At 59.8% G+C, this 20048-nt stretch overlaps 2 protein-coding genes across 4 annotated transcripts in view; one reads left to right on the top strand and one right to left on the bottom strand.

Moving 5' to 3' along the window:
- Positions 1–1828: 1828 nt before the first annotated feature.
- Positions 1829–2635, bottom strand: LOC139436962 (basic salivary proline-rich protein 1-like). The gene has a single exon (XM_071209693.1). It carries the CDS (start codon positions 2633–2635, stop codon positions 1829–1831), a length of 807 nt encoding a protein of 268 aa, XP_071065794.1.
- KDM4B (lysine demethylase 4B) overlaps positions 1926–20048 on the top strand; it is a 141350-nt gene continuing 123227 nt past the window's right edge. For 2 of the 3 annotated variants that reach the window (XM_071210002.1, XM_058282033.1), the window contains exon 1: positions 1926–2031. The gene's annotated coding sequence lies outside the window, so the exon portion shown is untranslated. The remainder of the gene's footprint in view (positions 2032–20048) is intronic. The other variant, XM_058282032.1, reaches the window with a different exon arrangement.

The following is a 20048-nucleotide window of genomic DNA, read 5'->3' as shown; positions in this document are numbered from 1 at the left end:
TTCTTTGTCCGCTTCTGTTGTCAGCGGCAAGGGAAGTGTGGGCGGCGCCATTCCTGGGCAGGCTGCACTTTCTTTCGCGCTGGGCGGCTCTCCTTACGGGCCGCACTCCTTGCGCATGGGGCTCCCCTACGCAGGGGACACCCCTGCGTGGCAGGGCACTCCTTGTGCACATCAGCACTGCGCATGGGCCAGCTCCACGTGCAAGGAGGTCCGGGGCTTGAACCACGGACCTCCCATGTGGTAGACGGACGCCCTAACCACTGGGCCAAGTCCGTTTCCCCATTATTGAATTTTTGACCATGTATTACCATTATCAAATTCCATTTCTGTCTTCCCCACTGAATAGGCATTTCCTTGAGGGCAGCAACTTATTTTCTGTTTCTAAAATGAAAACTTAAGGGAGTGGATGTAGCTCAGTGGTTGAGCCCCTGCTTCTCATATATGAGGTTTCCTGTTCAATCCCGGGTGCCTTCTTAACAACATGAGAATAAATGAACATGGATTTGTAAAACTTTAAAACACTGCAGGACAGATTCAAGTCCCTTCTGACTTTTTAAAAAAATCAACTTGGATGTCTCCTCTCTCTAAAGATTAAGTTCCTTTTCACGGCTTGGGGTGGCCTGTGTGCTTTCACACACAGCTGCACTCTTAGGAACCGCATGATGATATTGGCTTGTGCGTGTTTGTTTCCATTCAGCCTATGTTCATGGACACAAAATTCCGGAGCATCCCGCAGTTTGCTCAATATCACGTCTAGGAGGTCACTGCATGACAATACATGCAGCTCTACCTCCTCTTAAATTGCTACATGGTAAAGTACTCCCGAGTACGTCGCACCACCAATGATTTATCTAATCCTCTAGCGCTGGATATTTCCAGCAAAGCGGTGGAAACAACTGCACCCAGTGCCGCAGCGAGCAGTCTCGAGCTGCTAGTTCAGGGAAGGACTGCTGGGTTTACACTTCACATATTAGGAAGCATCCAGTTCAACCTTAATTCAGTGCTAAGTGAAGCTAAGGGGTCAAAGCCTTCAGTGCAATCGCTTTCCCCCGGGGAGGGGGCAGGCAGGGGCGCTGCTATCAGACCCATTTCGCAGGGGAAACAGGCCCAGCCAGGCTCACTCGCCTGAGGCCACCCACAGCGAGGGCACTCGGGGGGCGGGCACCCAACTTTATGCCAACGGCCTTGCCCTTTGCAAACATCTGCAGGCTGCGATGGAAATGAGCCCGCCTAGAGGGCCCCGTGCGCGGTCAGACCCCTTCACTTCCCCAGTTGCCGGCCGTTCCCCGATTTTGCAAACTGACTCGCATGGGGAGCTGTTGGTCCTCGAACGGGGTTCCGCTAATTGGGGAACGCGGCGCCCAGGTTCCGGCTCCGGGTCTCGAACCCTCACCCCGCGCCTCCTTTCCCCCCCCCCCCCCGCCCCCGGGCCGGACGCTGATGTTGTGCTGAGTCTCACGTACTCAGCCGCCGCCTGATAGCCACGGCAGGTGGGCGGTGATTGGCACCTGCCCCAGCCAGTCGCGCGCCTCGGGCTGACCCCGCAGCCAATCCTCGCCGCGCCCCCTGCGGTCGTGGGGCCGTCCCAGAGGCGCCGTTGTCAATCCGAGGCCCAGCGGCCGTCGGGTTGGTCGCGGCCTCTTTGACTGGCGCGCGCCGCCTCCAATGAGCGCGGAGCCGGTCAGCGGGCACGTGGGAGGGCTCCGGCGTGTCCCTTCCCGCCGGCCAATGGGGAGGTGAGACCGGCGCCGGCGCCCGCCCAATCGGGGCGCGCGGCGGGCGGGCCGTGCGTTGTTGATGGGCCCGTCGGAGGGGAGGGGCGGAGCTGTCAGCAGCGGCCAATGGGCGCGCGGGCGTGGGCTCGCGGGCCAATGGCAGCCGGGGCGGAGCGGTCGCCCGGCCTCATAAGCCCCGCCCGCGGCGCTCGCGGAGGGCTCGGCCGCCAGCCACCGAGCGGGGTCCGGCCCGAGCGGGCCGGGGGCTGCGACGCCGAGGGCGCGGGAGCGCGCGCCGGGCCGCGCGCCGCCTCAGGTGAGCCGCGGGGAGGCCCCGGCGGGCCGCGGGCGAGCGCGGGGTCCCGCCGCCCCCGCCGCCCGGCGCTGCGGGCGCGCCCGGCACTCGAGGCCCAGGCCTCGGGCGCGGCCTGCTCGGCCCGCGGCCGCCGCGCTTTGTCCCGGCCCGCGAGGCGCCCGGGGGGCGTCGACTGCCCGCGCCGGGGGGCGGCGGCGAGGCCCGCGGGCGGCGGCGGGGCGCGGGGGCGGCGGCGGGGGGCGCCCCGGGCCGGGGGCGCGCGGGGGGCCTGGAGCCCCGGGCCCGCCCCGCACAAAAGAGGCCGGCGTGGGTGGCCCGGGCCCTGCTCCTTTCGGGCCCCGGGCGACCCCCGCGACCGCCCGGGCCACGGCCCTGGGGGCGCCCGTGGGAGTCTTGGGGAGCCCCCCTCTGGAGCCACGGGCCCCCCAAAAATCGTCCTCCTCGCCCCTACCGCCCATGGCCGCGTCCACACTCGCCCCCCCGTCTCCCGCATCCCCTCCCCCAGAATTCGCGTGCAGTCGGAGGTTGTTAAATGTGCAGCCGCAGCTCCCAAGACGGGGGGCCTCGGCCGCCACCCCCCGGCCCCGTTCAGCTTCCCCTCCATCGCCCGAGCTGTCGAGCCCACTTCTGGAGTTGCTACCGCGGCGACCCCGGGGGCCGCCCGCGCCCCCCACCCCCGCGGGGGAGGGGGGAGTAGGAGGGAGACCCCTGCGGGGTGCACTTGACCTGGGGTCCGGCGGGCGCTGGGCGCGGGGCGCAGGCCGCCTGCCCACCCCAGCCACGGTGCGACGCTGTGCAGGGGGGAGCTCCTGGATTCCGATTATTTGGTCACCAGAGGTGGGAGGGAAACCGTCGCCGGGTTTTCGGGGTGCCCCCATCTGCGTGCTTGGGAGGCGGCTTCTTGGCTTCGTGATTCCTGCGCACCCAGCGAGGTGTTGGGGGAGTTGGGAAACTAGGGAGACGGTGCTTCTGCCCCGTGGAGCCGCAGGTCCCGGAATGTGGGAAGAGCATGTCTTTTTTTCCTGTGGGTTCTGGCCGTGGAGTCAACGAGTGCCTTTGGGACTCGCAGGGGGGCGGGGGCGGCCAGCCCCGTCTTGGGTTCAGGATCCTGGGGTGCATTCCGGGGCTGGGTGGTCTGTCCTCTGCTTCGACAAGCTGTTGGTGTGACTGTCTCAGGCCTGAGCAAGGAAGCGGCGCGGACGGGCTCCTTCGATTTTATCATGGCCACGCCAGGGCCGGTGACACCCCTCATGCCCGGAAGGTGGCTTTCCTTTGGGGTTGTCGGGAGCGCCTGCCCCCAGCTGGGGTGACCTGTTTTCTGCAGTGGGCAGCCGCTCCCGGCTTTGCGATCTTGCCTTTTTGAAACCTCGGGCAGGGCGTAAAGTTGGAGAGTCAACTTTCAAGGATCCGAGCAGGGGACTGCTAAAAACTTGCCGGCCCCCTCTCCGCGTGGCTCTTGGGGGCGCCCACTTTGTGCTGGGGCACCCCGGCCGGGGCTACCGCCGGGGAGGAAGGAGGTGGTGGCCCAGCTGCCGCAGGGTGTCGTGGGTGCTTTGGATGGAAGGGGACGCTGACCACCGGGAGCGCGTGCGGGTGTGTGTGTGCACGCACTCGCTTGTGTAGCTGTTAGGACTTGAAATACAGAGATCTTAGAACAATCGATTTTCTCCATTTCCTAATCCTCTCCTCTTCGGACCGGCTGCTGAGGGCGTAAATCAGGCGTTCACCGGTCAGCGCCCCGCCCAGTCTTTGTTGTACTTTTCTGTCTCCAGGAAAAGACCCTTCCTGGGTACCCACCCATCCTCGGCCCCAGTCCCACCCTGCAGGAGCCTCCTGGGGCTATCGGGGTGGCCCCTGGACCCTCTCTCCCACCCCGCCTTTGATCCCTGTTCTTTCTGTCGCTCCCCCACCCCCCACTGGTTTCCTGGCCCACCGCCCCCTCCGGGATGGCAGCGGAGCCTTGGGGAGCCCATCTGTTCCTGGGCTCCCTTCCTGACACTCGAGAAGGGTGGTTGGGGCCACTCCCCGCATCCCACCTGGGGCTGTTGGCTCTGGTTTTCTCGCTCTGGGACGGGCTGGAGAGAGTCCCTAGGGAGGGGGCCTTCAGCCTGGGGGCGGGAGGAGGGAGGGGCGTGTGCTGGGTGTGACCTGGCAGGGGGAGGGCAGGACAAGGTGGTGCTGAGAGGGGTTGCGGCTGGCGGGTGGCTTTCTTCCTGGTTGCCGGGCTGCAGGACCTTGGGCGAGTCACTCGTTCAGCCCCCTTTGTCCAGGGACCAGGGGGCGGGCCACTAAACCTTCCCATGCTTGCAGGGAGGGGGAGTGGCAGAGGAACTAGGGGCAGGAGGGTCGCTGGGGGCTACCGCCCCAGCTCCCACCAGAGCCTCCCCAGGGCAGCCGGCCCTTGGCTGGCTGGGGGTGGGGGCCCTGGACCCACCCCTGCGTGCGCCATTTCTGGCTTGGGAAGCTGGACAGCAGAGGACAGGGTTCAGAGGACAGGGTGTCTGCCTCCTCTCCCTTGTATCCATCCCCCCAGTCTGGAGATCTGGGTCGGCGGCAGTGCTCTGTCTAGGGCAGGGCTGTCCCCTCCCCAGCCTCAGGCGTCCTCAGCTGTGAAATGGGCGGATGGCAGCACCCCAGGGGCCTCTCCACCCGGTAGTCTCTGCTAGGTCATTCTCTGGGGCTGAGCCGCCCCAGGCCCTGCAGGGTTGATGCTGCCTCCCTGCCTCCACCCCCTCCGCTCATGCCAGGCCACTGGAAACTTCCCAGGCCCCCCCCCCTGGAGGACCCTCGGGTTAATTTAACCTGCACCGGCTGACTTCCGAGGTCCCTGGGTCCCTCCGCCCTTCCTCACCCTCCGCCCTTCCTCACCCTCCGCCCTTCCTCACCGCCCCCTTTAGGGGCGGGCAGCCCTGCCTGGCCCCACCCTAGGGTGCAAGGGCTGCCCACAAACAGACCGGGCCCCCTCCCTTGCTGTGTTTGGGGCCCTCCGGACTCCTGACCCCTGTCCTGGCGGGTGTGGACTGCCGAGCCCCTGCAGGCCCCACCCGGGCCCCCCTCGGTTCCCCCCCTCCCCACCCCGGCCCTTCGGGTCGCCCGGCAGCTTTCTTGCCGTGGACTCCCGGTTACCCACTGGGGGCTGGTGGATACTTTCAGGAAGCATGTTACAGTGGCTTGAGTGCAACACAAGCTTGTGTTGGCGTGGCGGGGGTTGGATACCTGAGCGAGGCGGTTTCTCCCTGCTCAGGGTGGCCTGTGGTGGGATGGACCCGCTTGCTGGGTGGATCGGGTCTACCCGTCCCTCTGTTTTCCCTCCTGCTCCCTCAAGGACCTTTGAAAAACCCTGGGAAAGGCCTTCCCCTGCCTGGCCTTCCGGCGGCTTCCTGTCGCCCTTGGACAGCGTTCCAGACCCCTTCCCGTGGCTGCCCGCTCTGCCGTCGGGCCCCTCTCCTGGCTTCCTTCCCTGCCGTGTCCCCCTCCCATGCACCCCGTGCGGCCTTACCCCCCTCCCCGCCTGCCCCAGGGCCTTTGCACTGGCCCTGCCTGCCCGGGTCTTGGGTCTCGGCGGTCAGCGCCGCCCCTCCAGCCCGCCTCTCCCGGCCTACCAGGTCCTCCCGGGGGCCCCTTCAGCGCCTCCGAGGTGTGCACTCGCCTGTTTACGCATCTGTTGTCTGTGTCGTGCGCTAGGGCAAGGGCTTTTCTGAACAGGGTCTGAGGGAGAGGTCTTTTTGGCTCTGCGGCCAGATGCGCTCTGTCCTGATAGCCGCTGGGCCTTAGCGCGACAGTGGCCACTGGGGTCTGTATACGGCAAGCGGGCCTGTGTCCCGGTAAACTTTATCTGCGGGCCTGGAACTTAAATTTTCTATGACTTGCGTCACAAAAATAGTATTCTTCTTTTGATTGCTCCTCGCCTCAGCTGGTTTAAAAGTGTGCAAACCGTTCCTGGCCCACTGGCCCAGCCAGAATGGGGGGCGGGCGGGACGGGGCCGAGGGCTGGAGCCTGCCGCGCCCTGCAGCCACCACCCTGAGATCCCCGAGATGCGCCCACCTGCCCCACTCGCCCGCCTGCCCCGCTCGCGGCGGGTGTGGGTGAACCCGCGCCCGTGGAATCAACGAACGTCCTGCTCTCCTGCACAGCGTTTCAAGCAGCCCTGGAGGTGGGAACAGACGGGCCACGCGCCATGTCGGGCGAAATCCAGGCCGCAGGGAGCGCAGGGCGACGCCGGGCCCACGGGTGCCCCGGAGGGAGGACGGCTGGGCACGGTCGGGGCGGTCCCTCGCTGCGTGGGGCTGCGGGCGCTCCCCCGCCCTTGGGGTGGCACTGCCCCCTTCCTCTTTGCCCGCACGGGAGCCTGGCAAGGAGCGGCGGCGGCCCCGAGGGGTTTTGCTTTGACCTGGACGGGGCTGAGCGCATAACGGAAGAGAAGATTTCACAAGCGCCTTGTTCTGTGAGCATCCAGAGCACCCTGCTTTACCCCCAGCAGCGCCCCCTGGGAAGGGGCCGTGGTCCTGGCACGGGGGCTTGGGGTGACACCTCGCAAGAGCTCGAGGCAGGGAGCCCCCGTGGGGGTTAAACTCCAGGCCTGCCGGGCCGGGCCGCACGGAGGTGACCGAGGGGCAGCGGCACGGGAGCGGCGGGGCGCACTGGCTTCCCTCCTCTCCTGTGGCGCTTGGACACGAAGTCTGGCCCAGGAGGGGCCTCCAAGGCCAACGTGCGCCAGGAGGGCCTGGCGAGTGTCTCCATTTTGGGCCGGTCCCAGGAACGTCCCAACTTGTCAAGAAAGCAGACAGTTAATTTACAGTCCTGTTCCCCGCGTCGGCGAATGAAGAGCCCGGAGAGGCTCGCGCCGGGCCTCTGCGCCTGTGCGGGTTGCGTGTCTTGTCCTCTGCTCTCCTTGCTTTCTCTTGCCTTCCTCTCTTGTTGAAGCCCCTCGCCGAGCTCAGCAAACGTGGGGGCCTGATGAAATTCCCCCAGCTTTCGTGAGATCCTGCCATGTCTGCCCGAGCCCTCCTCGCCCCCCGGGCAGGGGTGCTGCCTTTGGGCGGTGGGTGCTGAGAGCAGCAAGTTTTCCCTCAGCTCTGGGCTGTGAGTGCTCCGGGGAGGACCCCTCGATCGCAGCCTCACCCCACTGGCTCTCGGGGTACCTAAGAGGACGGTAACGCCTTCGGGACTGGGCGCCCTTTGCCAGTACCAAGCGCAGCTCTGCCTTTCCCGCGCGTGATGGCACCTTCCGGGCAGGTAGGGGTGGAGGTGGGCCGGCTGTTGCGGTGTGCCGGCGCGGAAACCTGGCACCTGGGGCGTCTCGGGGGAGAGGACGTGGCGAGACACGGCTCGTGTAAGATGAGCTGGCAGTAGGCTCAGAACGGCGCTTTGTGCGAGAGGCAGCGCGAGATGGGTCCCAGGGGGGCGCCTTAGACCGGAGGGCCAGCTCGAGGCTGCCGGCGCCTGCGGAGGGGTGCCCCCAGCGGGCGTGCGGGGGGTCCCCCGAGCTGCAACAGGCAGAAGCAGGCTGCGTCCTCACCCTGAGCCTGGCACCCCAGCCCCTCCAGGCGCTGGGAGCGGGTGCAGCGCCCACCCAGGCCGGCCCTCGGCCGGGTCCCCGCGGCACGTGAGGGGCCCCGGCCCCCTCCAGGCCCACCTCGGCTCCCCTGGACGGGTGTAGGCTACAGGGCCAGGGAGACCCCCAGCACTTGGCTGCTGCCTGCTTCCCTGCACCCTCCCTCTGGAAACCTCCCTGGCCGGTGGGGTGGGCCCCCAGCAGCTCGGCCGATCTTGGAGCCACGTGGCCGCATGGGTCTGATTACGTTGGTCCGTCACGAGTCGGGCCCAGAACTGCTGCGGTGAGTAAAGCCCCTGGAATCTAAAATCACGCTCCCTCCGCTGCTTCTAGTCTCGGCTCCTTCGGGAGAGGAGGACGCGCAGAGGCAGGGGTGCGGCCTCGCTGCCCTCTGGGCTCCGGGCTCCAGGGTCGGGGAAGGCCGTGGGGCTTTCTTCCCGCATCCCTCCTACGCTGGTGCCAAAGCAGAGGGGCCCCGGGGCCGGGCCGGGGCTAGCGGGGCTCTCATGTGTCCTGTGCGCCCTGTCCCTCCTGCCGGGGAGGGAGGATAGACAGGGCATCTGCGCCCCCCTGGGCGAGCTTGCTGGTGCCTCGGTCCTTGCAGCCAGGTGTGGCCCTGCTGACCGTGCCAGCTGCCGTCGGGCCACGGGGAGCGCGGGCACAGTGGCCTCTGTCCATGCCAAGACCGTCCCTCTCGCCCACAGCCTGGGCCCTGGGCATCTGCGCATGCCTGCCTTCGCGTCGCTGAGCACAGTGGTCGTGGGCGAGCCTGTGTGGGCGTCTGGTGCCTGTGGCCACGTGCCCTGCTGTGCCCGCAGGAGCTCACCGTCCCTGGTGGAAGGCCAGGGCTGCCCGGGGCGGACACGCGTGCCGGGGGCGCAGGACCGAAGCCGTGCGGTCGACTTGGATGGAGTCGGGTGGGCATCGCCGAAGGGCTGCCGTTGGAGCCGAGGTTGACCAGGAGGTGGGGGCGGAGAAGAGGGGTAGGGCTGCCCCGGGCTTCCTCGGGGGCAGAGTGGGGGCGCCCCGGGGAGGCAGGGAGCCGGGAGACGCCGGCCGGTCCCCCAGGAGCTGCTGGGCACTCGGACCCGGGCGAGCGCCCAAGGATCTACCAGGCGGTCGGGGCGGAGGCAGACCAGAGCTGCCCGCGCCTGGCGCAGCCGCGTCGGCTGCTGAGGGACAGCGCTGGGCGCAGCCCCCTCCGCGACGTTCTAGGGCAGCCCCTTTGAGATGGAGGTCTTCTTGAGAGGTGATTCACCTTCCATCACATTCACCTGTTCAAAACGGACAATGTCGTGGGTGTTAGTATCGTCCCAGAGTTGTCTCATTTCAGAACTTCCTCCTCACGTCCGCGGAGTGACCCAGTCCCTTTAGCAGTTACTCCCCGCTCTGTCTCCTCCCACCACACACACACTGGCCGCCGCTCGTCTCCTTTCTGTGTCTGGATTTGCCCCTTCTGGAATTTTCGCTGAGGTGGCCTCGTGCAGTCTGTGGCCTTCTGTGTGTGGCTTCTCTCGGGGCCTCGTGGTTTCAGGGTTTGGCCACATTGTAGCCTGTCTCAGAACCCTACTATATGATCGCCCGCTTTTTGTGTTTGTTTTTTAAGGTTTATTTATTTCTCCCTGCACCCTCGTTTGCATTTTGCTGTGTCTGCTTCTTGTGTGCTCATCTTTTAGGAGGTACGGGGAACCAAACCTGGGACTTCCAGTGTGGGAGGGAGGTGCTTAATCACTTGCACTACTCCACTTCCTGCTTTGTTTTGCATCTCCCGTTATGTTTTCCTCCTCGTGTCTCTTGTGTCATCTTGTGTCAGCTCACTGTGCTTGCCTGTCGCACCAGCTTGATGTCTTGCTTGTCTTTAGGAGGCACCAGGAACCGACCCTGGGACCTCCTGTGTGAGAGGTGGAAGCTCAGTCGATTGAACCACAGCCACCTTCCCCACATTTTGTTTTGCCACTCAGCCGTCGGTGGACGTTGAGTTGTCGGTACTTCCTGCTGTCTTCCCCCTGAACCATCTCAGCGTCGCAGAAACCCCAGCGGTGCCGCGGGCACACTGTGCGCCCAGCCGGCCTCCCTGGGGCCGGGGTGGGGGCGGTTCTGGGGTCAGCCAGGGAGAGAGGGTCAGGGCGGGCCGGGGCTGGGCCGTGGGGGACGGCTGAGGTCTGGCCCTGAGGCGACAGGCCCCCAAGCCCTGCCCCTGCCCCGCCCCTTGGCTCCAGGTGGGCTGTGGTGATCCCAGAACCCTCCCCTGCTGGAGTGGGGCAGCGCCTGGGCCCCTCCTGGAGGCCCTGCCCCGTGGGTCCCTTGTAGGGACGAGCCTCCGAGCCTCCACCCTGGGGCAGTGTGGCCCCGACGGGACACAGCCTCTGGCCCGTCCAGTCCCTGGTCCCTGCAGGTTCCCGCCGAGGGCAGCCGGGGCCCCCTGCCTGCCTGTCCCCAGCCACGGCGTCCTGGTTTCTCCCTGCCCTGCACTGGGCCTTGCCTGCTGGCCGCCGGCCGTGTGCTGCAGCTGCCAGCATGCTCCCCAGAGCTCCACGTGGCCCGTCGGGTCCTTGCCCCCGTCCTTCCGAGAGCCCCTCCGGCACGTTCTGGCCGGCTGGCTCACAGGCGAGCTGCCCGCTGGGGCCACTCGCCCGCCCGCCCGGGCCTGGTCCCCAGCCTTGGCAGGTCGAGCCCCGGTTAGAAGGGGGGCGTTTCTGAGCACCGCCCGCGGGAGGCCTTCCGCCCGAGAAGCCTGCCGCCACCCACGGGCGCTGCAGGAGGAGCCGCGGGCTGGCCTGGAGGGCGGACGGGAGCGGGGGCCGGCGGGCTGACCCGGGGCCCCGTGGCACGCAGCTGGCCAGGAGCCTGGAGCACTGCTGTGCCCCTGGGGTGGTGGTGGCTCGGGCGAGGGGCCAGCACCTACCCCGTGGGGCCTGTGGTCCTTCCTGTGGACCCTTGCACGCAGCCCCCGTTCTTGGTGGGGTACGCTGAAGCGGGTGCCAGCCCTGAGCGCCGCTGTACTGTGCGTGTGACGCCGCCCGGCCAGGGTCGGCCCAGCGGCCTCTGAACCCGGACCTCGGGAGGAGTTTCCGGGCGAGGGAGTTACACGCGCTTGCGGTGCCGTCGGGGAGAGACCTGTGGGCACACAGAGCCGGAAGCGGCCCTCCGCAGTCGCGGGCGGGTGCGGAGGGCCCCGGGGTCAGCCGCGTTGGCGGGCTGCTGCCAGGAGGGCTGGCTCCGGCACCTGCCGCCCGGTCAGCACGGCCTCTGCACCTGTGTCCTCCTAAACGGGGCGGGGGCAGAGGCCTCTGCCTCGAGGAGGGTAGGGGGGACGCGAGCTGGTGCTGCCTGGGGCCGTTCGTGGCCGCCGCCTCCGGGGCGCTCCTGGGGTCGCGCGAGGGGAGGGCCCGGCCCGCAGCGCCCAGGACAGGGCCCAGGACGGCCCGGGCTCAGCGGCCCCGTGTGGGAAGCCCGTCTGGCACGGCGCGAACCTCGGTAGACTGTGAAAACGATTTCTCTCTGGGTTCCTCCTTTCCTTGACTGTAAATTGAGGCGTCGAAATCAAAGTTGCCCAAGGGGCTTTCTATTCCAGAGTCGCCAGTGGGTTTTCTTGCTGCGAAGGAGCAATCGAGTCCCTGGAAGGTGACTTCTAGTGGAAGTAAGGTGTTTCAGCTTTTCCCTTTCCGTTTCCTCGGGGAGTCTTTGTTGAAATAGGGCAGGCAGGAGGGCTGGGGTGGGGCTTCCTTGGGCAGGTGCTCCCTCGGGAGGCTGCACGGAGGCGGCGGCGGAGCCTGGAGCAGAGCTCGGAGTCCTTCCGGCGTCTTCCGCACACCTCGTCGGGGGTTCCACCTCAGCGAACTGGCATTTTGTTGTCGAGCGCCCACTTGTAGAGACATGTCCTGCGAGAACGGGGACAGCCAGGCCCTGGCGAGGACCTGGGAGACGACTTGGGCTTTGGGGACCGGCTCCTCGTGTGGAAACGACGCACCGGGTCCCGGGCCCTGGCCCTCCGTGGGCACAGCGTCCTGGTTGAGCTCACCACAGCCCGGGGCGCCAGGCACAGCCTCCGAGGAGGGAAGGAGCGGCCTGGGGTTCCCGGGCCTGCTCCTTGAAACCCGAGATCCCCCCGTTCTCGTGAGCTTGGCCTTTAGCAGAAGCACGGTGCCCAGGGCCCAGCGCACAGGCCGGGCGGCCACAGGAGGCCTCGGCCCCGGGCGTGGTCAGGAGCCGGTGGAGGGTGAAGGGGCGAGTGTTGCTGGATGACCCCAACCCCCGCCCTGTGGAGGGCGAGAGGCAGGAGGGCTGGGGTTCGGATGTGCGCGGTGGGTGGTAGGGGGGTGTGGCTCTGGGCCTTTGCCACCTGCAGAGAAATTCTGTCCTCTAGGCCACGGTTTCACTTGGACCTCGGCTGGGTCCCCGGGATGCGTGGATGTGATGTGGGCAGGGGGCCCAGCCAGGGCCTGTCTCTGGGACCCACCCCAGCACCCTCGGCTCTGTGGGTGCCACCCACTCGGCGGTCCCCTCATCCTTCCCTCGATGCGCGAGCCGCGTGTCCTGAGTGGGACAAGAGGAGAGCCCGTGTGGAAGCAGCCCCTGCCCGGCCCCGTGGGTTCCCGAAACGCCCACGATGTCACGGTGCTGTGGGCTTGGCCGAGGGCCCCCGTGGAGGGAGTGCTGCAGAGGGGTGCGGGTGCCCCACCCCGTGCCAGGAGCCCCTCGTGGCCCAGGCGCCCAGAAAGGCCTCTCCGGGCTGTGCCAGGGGACCTGCGTGTCGGCGGCCGTGCCCAGAGGCAGCCACGTTCAGAACCGCGCCCGCAGACCCGCGGCCGCCGCTGGCGTGGGGCAGGCCCAGAGACCCAGTGATTCCCCACATGCCACGGCTGGTGAGGACACCCCAAGGGATGCCACGGCCAAGTCCCAGAACCCTGTGGGCGTTTCTAAAGGGCATTTACTGGGGCAGGAGCCTGCGGTCCCACGGCCCCTGAGAGCCGCCTCGAGCTGCCTTCTCAGCAGCGTCGGCCGCCCCGAGGAGGCAGTGGAGGCCGACCTCGCCCGGCCCCTCGGCCCTGGGCTCCCGCCTCCTCCCGAGGGTCGGCGGAACCTCTCGCTCTCAGCTGCGGGCGGGCGCAGGGCCCGGCTCCCAGGCTGCCTCGCTCTCAGCCGCAGACTACCAGGCGAACGGCGCACCTCTCCCGGGCCCAGATCAAAACCACAGTGCTCCCTCTCGCCCCTGTGCCTTCTCGGGTGAGTGAGTGAGTGCATCTGCCCACCCAGGGGGCCTGGGCTCAGCCTGAGCTAGGCCCTCCTGACGTGGTCGAATCAAAAGCCCTGAACTGGGAAGCGGACTTGGCTCAATGGATAGAGCGTCCGCCTACCACATGGGAGGCCCAGGGTTCAAACCCAGGGCCTCCTGACCCGTGTGGAGCTGGCCCACATGCAGTGCTGATGCGTGCAAGGAGTGCCCTGCCACGCAGGGGTGTCCCCCGCTGTGTGTTCTTCTTGTCTGCTTGTATTCTTGTCAGCAGCACTGAGAATCTGCGTCTCTTTTTTTGTTGTGTCACCTTGCTACGTCAGCTCTCTGTGTGTGCGGCGCCATTCCTGGGCAGGCTGCACTTCCTTTCGCGCTGTGCGGCTCTCCTTATGGGGCGCACTCCTTGCGTGTGGGGCTCCCCTACGCGGGGGACACCCCTGCGCGTTCTCTTGTGTTTCGTTGTGTTGCACTGTATGCGTTGTGTTGCGTTGTCCTGTGTTGCATTGTATTGCCTTGTCTTGCATTTATTATGGAAAATTTGAGCACATAGGAAAACACACAGTCTAGGATTGTGGGCCCCATGTGCACATCACCCAGCCTCCAGACCTCCACTGTGTGCCGTGCCCATCCAGCTCTCCATCCCTGCGAAATCACCCCCGACTTTCATTTTATCAAACCTTTTTTTTTTCAAAGATCTATTTATTTATTTCCCCCCTTCCTCTCCTCCTGCCCTGCTGTTCTTCCTATCTGTGTTGTCTTCTCTTCTCATCTTTCTCCTCTAGGATGCACCGGGATTCGATTCTGGAAACTCCTGATGTGGAGAGAGGTTCCCTGTCAGCTGCGCCACCTCAGTTCCTGGTTTCTGCTGCGCTTCACCTTGACTCTCCCCTCGTCTCTCCTTTGATACGTTGTCATCGTGCTGCGTGACTCACTTGTGCGGGCACTGGCTCGCCACGCGGGCATTGGCTTGCTGCATGGCACTCGCGCCAGCACTGGCTCGCCACACAGGCATGCTCTCTCTTCTTTTTCATCAGCAGGCCCCAGGGATGGAACCCGGGTCCTCCCATGTGGTAGGCAGAAGCTCTGTCACTTGAGCCACATCCGCTTCCCTAAACTTCCTCTTAGGAGAGCATGAGATTCCCAAGGAGCTGCAAAGATAGCATAGGGAGGCCCTGTGTGGTCTCCCCAGCCTGCCCCAGGGGTGGCGTCTTACAGACCCAGAGCTCATTGTCAAGGCCGGAAGTCGAAGCGATAGCATTAGGTAGTTCGCGACACACATTCAGGTTTTTTGTGCCCCCCCCCCAGCCTTGTGCTGTTCTATCACCTGTCTGGATCCGGTACCCACCGCTGCTGTTGTGACGCAGCAGAGCTGTCAGTCACCACAGAGGAAGCCCCGCCCCCCAGCTCCCCGGGACCACGGTCTGTCCTCCAGCGCTCGCTCTCATTCTGTCACTGTGAGAATGTCATGTGAATGGATCCTTACTGGTACATAACCTTTTGGGACTGGAGTTTTGTACTTAAGGTCCATTCACGCTGTTCTGTGGACCAGCAGGTCTCTCGTATTGCTGTGTTGTAGTATTTTATCAGCCTTTTTTCGTTTCTTTCTGTAAGGGCAGTGGTAATAGTAGTAGTAATCTTTGGTTTTATTTTTGCTTTTAGTGCTTTGGGTGTTGGCGCTCTCTCTCTTTTTTTTTGAGGTACTGGGGGCAGGGGATTGAACCCTCATATGTGGGAAGCTGGCGCTCAACCAGTGAGCCACACTGGCTCACTCGAGTTGGTTATTACATTCGTTTATTTGCTTGTTATTTGTCTTTTTGTTTTTTCAGGAGGCACCAGGAACCAAACCTGGGACCTCCCCTGTGGGCAGCAGGAGCGCAGCTGCCTGAGCCACACCTGCTCCTATTAGCTTTTTTTCCCTTGGTCAGTCTGCCTAAAAGTTTGTTAATTTTGTTGATCTTTTTGAAGAACCAACTGGTGGTTTTCTGTTGATTTGCATTTCTATTGATTTTTCTCAATTGTTTTCGGTTCATTGTTTGATTACTTTCCACAGGGATCTTAATTATTTCCTTCCTTATGCTTTCCTTAGGTTTAGTTTGTTGTTGTTTTTCCAAGGTGGAGGGTTAGGTTATGGATTTGAGATTGTCTTCTTTTTAAAAAAAAAAAAAAAATAGACATTTCCGGCTATCACTTCTCCTCCAAGTACTGCTTGGCTGCATCCTAGAATTTGTGGCTTATTGTGTCATTTTAATTTACCTCAGAGTATCTTCTTCTTTCTCTTGTGATTTCTTCTTTGACCCATTGGTTATTTAGGAGAGTATTGTTTAAGTTCCACATTTTTGTGCATTTCCTGAATTTCTTTTATCATGGTCAGAGAACCATGACTTGATTTTACAGCCTAGCATGTGGTCTTTCCTAGAGAACGTTCCATGTGTGCTGAGAAAAAAAAAAACAACACTTTGCTGTTTTTGGGTAAAGTGCTATATAGATGCCCGTTAGGTCTGTTGGTTTGTAGTCTTGTTCAAGTTGTGTATTTCCTTATTGATAATCTGCCGAGTTATTCTGGCCATTAGTGAGGTGGTATAGTGAAGTCTCCAGCTATTGTCGAATTGTGTATTTTTCTCTTCATTTCTGTCGGGTTTTGTTTCCTGTATTCTAAGCCTCTGTAGCTAGGTGCATATATATATTTATAATTCTTATATCTTCCCAATGGGTTGATTCTTTCATTGTTATAAAATATCTTCCTTTTTTCTAGCAATGTTTTTTTTTCCCCCAAAGCAGTGAAATTTAATAGTATATAAAAGAAGGCAAAGTATGTTTCTAGGAAGGTTTTCATCTAAGTTGCCAAATGAGACAATTTCTGATAGTATTCTTTTCTTACTTAAAAAATTTTATTGAAGTATATCACTCGTACATGAATATACATTATTAATAATAAGTGCTGTATAGTGGAAGTTGTGAACTTATAAAACAAACATGCATATCATCACGAAAGGTTTCCATGTATCTCGCTACCAGCACCACCTTGCATTGCTGTGAAACATTTGTTACAAACTAGGAAGGAGCATCGTCACAATATTGCTACTAGCTATAGCCTGTAACTGACGTTTGCTATCTTTCCCCCCAACCCTGCCAGTTATTAGCACCCTGTGTTAGTGTTAGGTATTTGTTACCGTTCTTTAGAGAACCTTCTCATAGTTGTTCTGCTGACCACAGTCCATCCTCCACCGCAGGATTCATTGTGCTGTAAGTCCCGTGCCTTGTACAGTCCATTCAGAGTGGACACTCAGGGGTCTCTTCTCCATCAAGGATTGTGCTGTCGTCAGCTCAGTCAATTTTAGAACGTTTTCACTACTCCAAAAGGAAAACCCCGTACTCCCTTATTGTTGCCCCTTAGAATTCACGTAATCTTTTTTGCCATTGCTGCACAAATACTGCACAATACCACAGTGTTAACTGTTGTTCTCATAAGTTTCATTAGTTGTAATTTCCCCATGTATCACCATATTATTTTTTTTTGTTTTTTGTTTTTGTCTTTATTTTTTTAATGTTACATTAAAAAAATATGAGGTCCCCATATACCCCCCATCCCCCTCACCCCACTCCTCCCCCCATAACGACAACCTCCTCCATCATCATGAGACTTTCATTGCATTAGGTGAATACATCTCTGAGCACCGCTGCACCTCATGGTCAGTGGTTCACACCATACCATATTCTTAGCACTTTGTGAAAGAAGAACATTCTTATATTTGTATTAGCTACAGCTGTCATCCACCATCGAAATCACGTTGGAGTGTTATCCTTTAGCTTTCTTTCAGTTGACATTTTTGTCTATGGCAACCCCTTTCAGCCACACTCTCAGATATAAATCAGCAGTGTCGTACTCACTGTAATGTGATACTGTCAACTCTTATTAGTTTCCACACTTTTACAATAAACCTTATTAAAAATTCTATGTACGTTAAGCATCAGTTCTCTCAACCCACCTTCTACCTCCTAGTAACTTGTACTCGAGAGTTTACTTCCGTGCGTTGACTGAGTGTATTTAGTTCGTAATAGTGAGACCATGCAGTAGTTGACGTTTTGTGTCTGCCTTATTACATGCAACATAATGTCCTCAAAGTTCATCCGGGTTATCATACTCATCCAGGTTTCATTTACAGCTGACTAGTGTTCCCTCGCATGCCTAGCCCATGTTTCGTTTATCAATTCGTCGGTTGATGGACACTTGGGCGGGTTCCATATCTCAGCGATTGTGAGTAATGCTGCCCTGCACGTCGGTGTGCAGATGTCAGTTTGCATCCTTGCTTTCCGCTTTTCTTTTTTTTTAAAGATTTATTTTTATTTATTTAATTCCCCTCCCCCGGTTGTCTGTTCTCTGTGTCTATTTGCTGCGTCTTGTTTCTTTGTCCACTTCTGTTGTCGTCAGCGGCACGGGAAGTGTGGGCGGTGCCATTCCTGGGCAGGCTGCACTTTCTTTCACGCTGGCGGCTCTCCTTACGGGTGCATTCTCTGCACGTGGGGCTCCCCTACGCGGGGGACACCCCTGCGTGGCAGGGCACTCCTTGCGCGCATCAGCACTGCGCATGGGCCAGCTCCACACGGGTCAAGGAGGCCTGGGGCTTGAACCGCGGACCTCCCATGTGGTAGGCGGATGCCCTAACCACTGGGCCAAAGTCCGTTTCCCTGCTTTCCGCTTTTCTGCCTGCACTCCTAAGTGACAGGATTGCTGGATCACAGGGCAGTTCTACATTCAGATTCTTGAGGTCCCGCTGAACTCTTCAGCGGCTGTGCCATGCTACATTCCCACCGACAGAGAAGGAGCGCGCTGTTTTCTCCACGTCCTCTCTAGCAGTTGTAGATTAAGAAAAAAAGAGTGCCTTTCTCTAAGATGTGAAATGGTGTTTCACTGTAGTTTTGTGATCTCTAGCAGCAGTTTTGTTTTTGGAAGTACAAGGGATTGAACCCAGGACCTCGTACATGGGAAGCAGGTGCTCAACCACTGAGCTACCCCTGCTTCGTAGTGAGAGTTCTTTTGTTTGTTTATTTTTAGGAGGCACCAGGGATTGAACCCAGGGCCTTGTACCTGGGAAGCAGGTGCTCAACGACGTGAGCTCCATCTGCTCCCAAGCAGCTCTGTTTAAAAGCTTATTCTCTGTGGCCTTGGTCCACCCACTCCAGCTTTCTTATGGTTGCTGTTTGCATGCATATTTTTTCCCTTCCTTTTATTTTAAGCCTGTCTGTGTCTTTGAATCTAAAATGTGTCTTGTGTAGACAGCGTATAGTTGGATCTTGCTCTTTTTATACGGTGTGACAATCTCTGCCTTTTGTTGAATTGTTTAATCTCTTCTACTTCATGTGTATGTGTGAGTCCCGTCCCCCCTTCATTAGAGAAGTTGTGGGTTTACAGAACAGTCAAGCATAAAGTACAGGATTCCTGTAAACCACCCTACCAAACGAAATCTAGTCACGTTTAATCTTGTTTTTGACACAGTTACATTTATGCCTGCCCTTTTACTCTTTGATTTCTCTTACGTCTCATGTCTTATTTGTTCCTCTGTTTCTCCTTTGCTGATCTGTTTTGCATTAAGTGGGTATTTTCTAGTGTACCGTTTTAATTCCCTTAGTGATCTTTGAAGGATGCTGATGTGCGTTGGGCCCACTCCTTTCCGCTTTCAGTGCAATGGGCTTGTCCACGCCGTCAGGCCGGGCAATACCCCAGGTCACCCGCCGGCCTCGGCTGCGTCAGGCTCTGTGTGGCTCTCTCTGGCTGTGGCCTCGCTCCTCTCCCTGCCCCGCTGGAGGCTGACCTGCCGCAGGGCTGTGCCTCCGGGCCACAGTGCCAGGCCCGCTGCAGGCAGGGCTCTGGGCGCTCAGCGGCGCTCGGTACCAGAACGCCCCCGATGGGCCGAGAGCGTTCAGCGCAGGCCAGCGAGGCGGTGGGGCGTTTCGGTGCGGGGTTGTGACTGGGCGGTTGGCTGTGGCCCTTCCCTTGAGTGCCGAGCTTGGCATTACAGAGATAGATATATTTTTTTTCCTGTGGAAAAACACGCAATATGAATGTAACTTTCTAAAGCAGACAATTCGTCACCATGAAGTGCATTGTCGACATGGTGTACCTTTCACAACTCTACATTTCCATACTATTTTCATCATCCTGAACCCCAAATCAGGCAATATTTGTCTTTTTGGGTCTGGCTTCTTCCACTCAACATGAGGTCTTTAGGGGCCATCCACGTTGTAGCAGGGACCACAGCTTCACTTCTTTTTCTGGCCGAGTAATATTCCATCGTCTGGGTGGCCCACACTTGTTCCTCCGTCGCCTGTGATGGACACGCGGGTGGCTTCCACCTTCTGGCTGCTGCGACTCGTGCTGCGGCGAGCACTGGTGTACGAGGTTCTGTCCGAGTCCCTGTTTTCAAGTCTTTGGGGTCTGTGCCTCGTGTGGAATCGCCAGTCCCGGCTGATTCTGTGTTTAACTTTCTGAGCAGCCGCCAGACTCTTCACGGCAGCCGCCCCCTTTCCATTCCCGCCAGCAGTGTGCGAGGGTTCCCGTCCCCACGTCCTCGCCGGCACTTGTTCCTTACAGCGTTTTTAAATGACAGCCCTCCGAGCGGGCGTGACGTGGTAGCTCACTGCAGCTTTAGTTTGCACTGCTCTATTGGCTAATGATGTTGAGCCATTTGTTGGCCATTTGAATATCTTCTTTAGAGAAATGTTTATTCAAATCTCTGGCACATTTTTGAACTGGTTGTTTGTCTTTTTGTTGTTGAGCTATAGGAGTTCTTTATTTATTCTGGATAGTAAACACAGATAAATGGTTGCCAAATATTTTCTCCCATTCTGTAGTTTTATCTTTCATTTTCTTAATAATGTCTTTGGTGGCAGAAAAGTTTTTAATTTGATGAAATTCATTCAAACTGTTTTTGTTCATGTTGGGATGTAAAAATCTAAGTCTATTGCTTTCTACAAAGTTACAAAGATATTTCCCTATGTTTTCTTGTATGAGTTTGATAGTATTAGCTCTTATATTTAGGTAAGATCCATTTTGAATTTGTTTTTGTATGTGGTGAGATGAAGGGGTCTACGTCATTGTTCTTGCATGTGGGTTTCCAGGCGTCCCAGCACCATCTGTGGAAGAGACTCTTCTTCCCACTGAATGGGCTTGGCACCTTGTCAAAAATTAACTGTCCGTAGGTGTGTGAATTTACCTCTGAACTCTTAATTCT

Source organism: Dasypus novemcinctus, chromosome 19, assembly GCF_030445035.2.
Source record: "Dasypus novemcinctus isolate mDasNov1 chromosome 19, mDasNov1.1.hap2, whole genome shotgun sequence".
NCBI lineage: Eukaryota > Metazoa > Chordata > Mammalia > Cingulata > Dasypodidae > Dasypus > Dasypus novemcinctus.
Note: the sequence above shows the minus strand (reverse complement) of the source record. Positions and strands in the feature narration are given on the sequence as shown.

Bases quoted from the DNA above. Each gene is read 5' to 3' on its own strand.
- LOC139436962 (XM_071209693.1), bottom strand. From the start codon at position 2,635: ATGGAGGGGAAGCTGAACGGGGCCGGGGGGTGGCGGCCGAGGCCCCCC.